Source organism: Pteropus alecto, unplaced genomic scaffold (genome assembly GCF_000325575.1).
Source record: "Pteropus alecto unplaced genomic scaffold, ASM32557v1 scaffold3, whole genome shotgun sequence".
In the NCBI taxonomy this organism is placed as follows: domain Eukaryota; kingdom Metazoa; phylum Chordata; class Mammalia; order Chiroptera; family Pteropodidae; genus Pteropus; species Pteropus alecto.
The window spans coordinates 14,713,679-14,720,794 of record NW_006442484.1 but is presented as its reverse complement, the minus strand read 5'-3'; the positions used below and the strand labels follow the sequence as shown (position 1 = coordinate 14,720,794).

The window sequence follows — 7,116 nt, the reverse complement described above, 5'->3', positions numbered from 1 at the left end:
ATTGGCATTTGCTCTTGGGCCTCCTTAAAAACTCTAAAGACATGCCTTGGGCTGTAGTTTCTCCCAGGCACATGTCATACCATTCTTGATCTCTCCTCCTAGATGGCAGTGATGTTTATGATGCCCTTCAGAACATTCGTCTTCCACTAGTCTCCAACTGCCTGTCCTAAATACAACCAAGCTGCAGAACATACTCGCTTCAGCAGATGTTTGTAGGCAGTTTGCAACGTGATGGGCTAACTAACCTTTAGTGGTATAGAGTACACAGTGGCTCTATTTGGCTGAGAGCACTCCTAAGAGCACTCAAAGCAAGGTTACACACACACACACACACACACACACACACACACACACACACACACACGGTATATGATAATGTAATTATGTTACATAAGTATTTTTTATGTAAAATATTTCAGAGACAAAGAGTTATAATGAATCAGTCCTGAGCAGGGTTAAATAGAATATAAGTATGATATCCAGTATGTGCCAGGCATTTTACACATATTATAAATCACTTTACAAATATTATCTCATTTAATCCTTACAACAGCCCTATTAGCAGGTACTATTATTACCCCATAGATTAAAAACCCATTGCACATATTATCTCATTTAATCTTTATGATAAAAACTCAAAGTACAGAAAGGTTAAGTAACTTACCCAAGATTACTTAAGCAGTGGCTCTAGGATGCAAATCCAGCATTCATGTGCTTAACTGTTTAAGCTATACCACTTACTCAGCACACAAAATATCTTTCCAGATATGATGGGATTCTGATGCAAAGTTCTAATTGAGTACTTCTTTACTGCACACATCTGTGTAGAGCAAAAGACTTCCCCATATTTGCCTTCTGAGGAGAAATGAGATTAGCTAAGGCCAAGCTTCTCGGACCAAGAAGGGCTGTATGCAATGAAGCTGCTAGCCCATCTGGTGCTCTGGTGAAACCCAGAACAAAGTTCTCCTTACTCCAGTGTAAATGGCTGGTAGAATCAGATAGGATTTCAGCAGCCCCTGACCTTGCCTACCATGGGGGGGTGATCCCCCTACCACATAAGTGGAAGAGTGAGCAGCAGGAGGCCTCCCTGGAATGAGACACTCACACACGTTCCATCACAAAGGTGGGGCCCATGTAGCCTTCTCTTTTCTCGGTTGCCAGGAGGGAGTGGAGTGAGTAACTGCTGACTTGGCTGGCTGTCCTTCTCCTTGTACCTTTGCTTCAACAGCCAATTGTTTCAAAAGCACCAAAGCTTCTGTCAAGGGCCTGTCAACCTACACAGAGCAGAGCAGGTCCTTCAAAATCCACTCTCTGCAACTCAACTTAGTAAAGAGTAGCTGCCAATTACTTTGCTTCCTCACTTCCATTCACTCCCCTGCAATCTAACTTCTGCATTCTCTACATCCCTGAAACTCTTTCTGCCATGTTTGGTTTCTATCCTACTCCCCCACCCCTGGCCCAGACCGTACCCGACAGCATTCACCATTGACAATAATTAGTTCTAGAATCCTGACTTTTCAGATTCTCTTCCTATTTCTCTGGCTGTAATTTCTCAGTCTCTCTATGGCATTTTCCTCCTCAGGCTCTCCTTAAATGCTGGTATTCCCCAAGTTTTCATGCTTAGACCTGCCTTCTTCTCTTTCTTGAGATGCTCTATGAGATGTTCTATGGGTGACTGCATCCCAAGGCTTCCCCATCATCTCTTCTGAGGATTCTTCAATTTGTTTCTGATGCCTAAATCTCTTCTAGACTTGAGAAGAAAAAAAGAAACCATTAATTTCAACACACTTTTACTTATACAATTTTTTAAATAAAGTGATTTTATTTTATACTGTTCTTGAAATACGTTTTGGTCAAAACCCTGGAAGTGAAGATTTAGGTCATTCAATATCTGGAAAATGTCTACCATATAACCCACTTAGCAAAGCTGTCCTCATTTCAAATCAGTTAATCATACATACTATTTTTTTAGGAAAAAATCCAACTTCGATTGACAAACACATTAATACTTATTTCAAGAAACAGTCTAAAAACCACTGAGAGACAAAATATGGAACACATTTTGTAAAATTGTTAATTAAAAGCAATCAAGTCAATATTAAAATTTATAGATATAATAATTAACTTATAATAGCTATAAAAATGAGTAAATTTATACAGTTTCTCATTTCTTTATAGTAATATAAGGTATAATTAAAATGATAAGTCATGAATTGAGAAGATTGATAAAAGTTTTAAATATTTTTTCAGTTTGTGTGCGTGTGTGCGTGTGATTCTAGTATTCAGCTTTTGGGAAAAATTAAATAAGTATTATATAAAAATAGCTTAAAACTGCCACCATTCCCACTGCCCTCAGCACTACTTTTGATGGACATCATGATCAAACTTTTCATATTTTTAAATAACTAAAGAGGAAGGCAAATGACTAAATAGGCATTAGTCATGTATTGTTAAAAATAACTGATCATAGCCAACATGTAATTTCTTATTTTCTTAATAAGAGGTAGGATATAGTAAATATTTTGCAAGATCAGGATTGACTGATTTGGAAGAAAATATTTCTCTTATGATTTGATATCTTACTGAATATTGCACACCACCTAAAATAAATCATGTAAAATTTTAATCTGTTGGTTTTATTCAAAGTAAGTTGCAGTGTTGGTAATCCAGGAAAACATTAGATTTAAAAGTCAGCATTATCAACCTGCATCCTGCTACAGCTGTTTGAAAGAAGGTTACCTCCCAGACAAAGATATGGTTCAAGAAAAAGGGCCCTTACATTTTAGAGAATCATTCTGAAATAGCTACATATGATATATCTAAGATTTGCTTCAAAATCATAAGGGAGTGGTGAGAATTGTACTTTACCTCTGTGCTCTCTCTCTTCAAACCCATAACCACAGTCTAATCATTAGAAATACATTAGACAAATCCCCAATGGGGGATATTTTGCAGAATACCTCAGCAGTACACCTCAAAACTATCATCAAAAACAATGAAAGTCTGAGAAATTGCACAGACCAAAGGAGACTAAGGAGACATGACCTCTCACTGTGGTTCCCAGATGGGATCCTGGAAGAGGAGACATTACAGAAAAACCAGTGAAATCCAAATAAGTGTGGATTTTAGTTAATAGTATTGTACCAAAGTAGGTTCTGATAAATGTACTATAGTAACATAAGATGTTAACAACAGGGAAAATAGGCACAAAATACATGAGAACTCTGTACTGTCTTAAGTAAATCTAAGATTGAGTTTCCTAAAATACATGCAAGTGTTGATGTCCAGTCAGCAGGCAGCTTCTTAAGCTGAAGGGCTGAGGGGTACAGAGCTCCAAAGGTTCTCATCCCCTTCGAATGAGGTAATATATACTATCTCAGATACATTACAAAAAAAGCAAGTGGTCTAGCCTTCTCTTAATCTCCTGGAGGCCCAGGAAAGAGTACTGGTTGGTGTTACACATTTATGTCATTGGCAAATAAAATTTTATATATATATATAGGCAACCAGATGTTAATTGAAGCCAAGGGACTTAAGGGAGTCACCCAAAAGAGCTCACTTATGGGAAAGGAGAGCTCTGGGACCAGATCGTTTAAGGGACTCCCTGAAGAAGAGGCACCTACAAAGGAGGATAAACAGTAATGCCAAAGAAATAGAAAAAAACAAGTGAAAAGAAGTCGGAGAAAGATGGCCGAAGAGGGGGTAAAAAAACCTATAAGGTCGCAAGCCAAAAGTGCTTTTAAGAGAGGAATTAATCGACAATGTCAAATATTTCGCTAACTTTCCCAGGTCAGCACGATCATAATAACTATGCCAATCCCCCATCCCTGGTACTACTTATACATCAATGTTGGCTCTTTTACAGTTTTACCCGCCGGTTTACAGTTCATTTCCTCCCATTAGACGACTCAAGTAGGAGACCTGAATCTTACTCAGTTTTCTCTTCCGTAGAGCTTTACACCTACTGCTCAAGTAATACCAGTATAATGGTTTGAAGAACATTTGAAAAACCAAAGATCCAACCTTTGAACTTCCTCCGGAAGCCGAATTTCCCCGGACCCGACAGCACTGCGCAGGCGCACAGTCAGGACGCAGTCTTTCTCCAGGTTTCTGTGTCTGGCGCGAAATCCCCGCTCTGTGGGCGGGGCTGAGGGAGAAGCCGCGCCCTTTGAGCAGATTCGGCGCGAAAATCCCGCGCTCCGGCGCCACGATTGGGACGAGGGGGCGGGGTGGCAGCTGTGGCAGCGGCGCGCGCAAAGTCGCAGCTTCCGGCGAGAAGCTACTCGTGCATTGGCGTGTGACGGCCCCTCAGCGCTGGGCGGTGATGGACCTCGCGGCGGCAGCGGAGCCGGGCGCCGGCAGCCAGCACTTGGAAGTCCGCGACGAGGTGGCAGAGAAGTGCCAGAAGCTCTTCCTAGACTTCTTAGAGGAGTAAGTTGGCGGTCTGCCCTTCCCCGCGGAACTTCCCCAAGCGGCTCCCCCACCCCCACCCCACTCCCACCCGCACCCCCACCAGTCCCGCTTCCGGAGCCCGAGGAGCCCAGTGCCCGGGGGAGGGGCGCGTGGGGCCTGCGCAGTTTCGGGAACCGAAGGGTCGCGCGCCGTGGAGAGAGGCCCCGGTTGGGGCTGAGCCAGGCCGCCGCGAGGAACCTGGGACGGGCTGGCCTGATTTCTAGGGGGTGAAATCCATGGCGAGCCCTTCTTCAAACTCTTATTGTGCCCACTGCCCCATGCTAAGCGTTTTACTCCCATCATTCAGTCTTGGCGACTTTAAGGCTGCTGGTCGTGTAGCCGCCATCATTACCTGTGCGGAAACCGAGGCTCGGGGATGATAAGAAACTTGTCCAGCGAGTCCACACTTCGGCAGGGTCGTGTGGGAGGCTGAACGGGCATTGGAATCCTGGCAGAGGCCCGAGCGGACCGGAAAGCCAGGACCCTAGTGTTGGAGGCACCTAGGGCCCTGACAACCCTTAGCGTCTGTGGCGATGGAAGTACTAGAGTGGTCCCTGTGGTTTGACAGATTCTGCAATGAGGGTGGACCCTGCCCTGCTTAAAAGTAGCTGAACGTACTCCCTCCATCCCTTTCTTTCCTTCCAGCCCGCAACTCCCGCCCCCCGCCCCCCACTTTTCTTTTTTAGTTTTCTTCTGGGCTCCTGGCCTCTCATAACCTCCCTCCCTGGCTTTCCACCACTGCCACCAGTTAGTTAACTGTTCTTGGTGTAGATATTCACTTCTTTGCCTAAGAGTATGGACTCTGCTGCCTCCAGGAAAAAGTGTAAACACTTTGGAATGTCCTATAACATTCTTTTTTTAATTGTGGTAAAATATAACAAAACTTTACCGTTTTAACCCTTTTTTAGGCATAGAGTTCAGTAGCATTACATATATTCACCTTGTTATGCCAGCGTCATCACCATCTACAGAACTCTTCCTCTTCCCAAACTGAAACTCTACCCATTAAACAATAACTCTCCTTTCCCTTGACCCCACTCAACATCTGGCAACCACCATTCTACTTCCTATGGATTTGACTGTACCTCATATGTTTGGAGTCATACAGTATTTGTCCTTTTGTGATCAGCATATTTCATTTAGCATAATGTCTTCAAAGTTCATGTTGTAGCATGTACCGGAATTTATTTTTAAGGCTGAATAATGTCCTATTGTATGTATATACCACATTTTCTGTGTCCATCTATCCATGGACACTTGGGTTTCCACACTTTTACTGTTGTGAATCATTCTATTTTACAGAATTCTGATACACTTAAAAAATATAATTTCATTTATATTTCCCCACTTTTGGCAGTGTTATTCTCTGCCTGACAGATACTTATCTTTCAAAGCCTAGCTAAAGGCTCACCTCCTTTGTGAAACTCTATAAACCTTTCAGGCAGCGCCAATCCTTTCTTCCCTTATGCTCCCAAGTTGCCATTATCCGTTATTATCTGGTAGTAGAACTTCCTGTATCTTAACCTGTCAGCCACTTCATCCTCAGTGAAAATCCTGTCCTCATCCCCACCTAGTCACTACACCACATTATAAAGGTCCTCAATTAATATTTCAACAAATAACAAATATAATTGCTTTCATTGCCTTGCAGCTTACTATGTATGTAGCTAGAAGCTGAGGATAATTATGAACAAAATAATCCCTGGCCTTTGTGGGGAAAATAAAAATGTTAACACTCTCTCAGAATATCAGTTAGCTATTGCCTATGAAAATAGTTCAAATTCTTCACAACTACTCTTTTCAGTTTCATCTTCCACAGCCAGCCTGTCATCATTCACACTCCTCCCATACCTTTTCTCACTGCCACATACTTATAGACATCTGTAACCAGTCTATCTACGGCTTGTTTTTCTTTCGTATTTTAAGTCTTTCAAGGCAGAATTTTAGTTCCACCTTTTATATGCGTGAAGCCTTTCTAGATAATAGATAGAATTAATTTATATTCCCCCATCACATTTCTTGTACTTCATCCTTTTTTTTTCTTTATTTTATTGTAAAAAGAACACTTACATGAGATCTGCCCCCTTAACAAATTTTTAACAGCATAATATGTTGTTGCGTATAGGTACAATTGTGCACTAGAACTAGAGCTTATTCATCTCACTTGACTGAAACTTTATACCTATTGATTACTACCTCTACATTTTCTTTCCTTTAGTCCCTGGCAACCACCATTCCACTTTTCGATTGTATGAATTTGACTATTTTAGGTATCTTGTATAAGTAGAATAATGCAATATTTGTCTGCGATTGGCTTATTTCACTTATAATGTCAGGGTTTATTCATGTTGACACATATTGCAGAATTTCCTTTTTAAGGCTGAATAATATTCCATTGTATGTGTATACCACATTTTCTTTAATCCATTTTCTTTGTCTATTTGTGATGGACATTTAGATTGTCTTGTACCTCTTTAGTAAGAGTATCTCCTATGAGAGTATTAACCCTAGGGCAGGAATAACATTCATTTCCAGCTTCAGTTACCTCTGGCATAGTGCTTTGCAGATAGGTGTTATTCGGTAAATATTTAACAGAACATGCTATATTTGAAGGAGGAATTGATTTTGCCTTGAAACTAATCTGCATAGTATGTTAAAAAGACA

The 7,116-nt window shown here is 41.4% G+C and overlaps 1 protein-coding gene and 1 long non-coding RNA gene across 2 annotated transcripts in view; one reads left to right on the top strand and one right to left on the bottom strand.

Moving 5' to 3' along the window:
* Positions 1-609: 609 nt before the first annotated feature.
* LOC112470272 lies at positions 610-4,107 on the bottom strand. Its single transcript, XR_003042913.1, has 2 exons — positions 3,933-4,107; positions 610-1,750 (listed from the first exon to the last, which is right to left on the bottom strand). It is a non-coding gene; the product is annotated as an uncharacterized LOC112470272 (long non-coding RNA).
* A 116-nt stretch (positions 4,108-4,223) lies between these two features.
* Positions 4,224-7,116, top strand: part of MCM6 (minichromosome maintenance complex component 6) — a 34,987-nt gene continuing 32,094 nt past the window's right edge. The window contains exon 1 of the mRNA XM_006921037.1: positions 4,224-4,431. Within this exon, the coding sequence (XP_006921099.1) occupies positions 4,325-4,431 (107 nt within the window). The 5' untranslated portion in view covers positions 4,224-4,324. The remainder of the gene's footprint in view (positions 4,432-7,116) is intronic.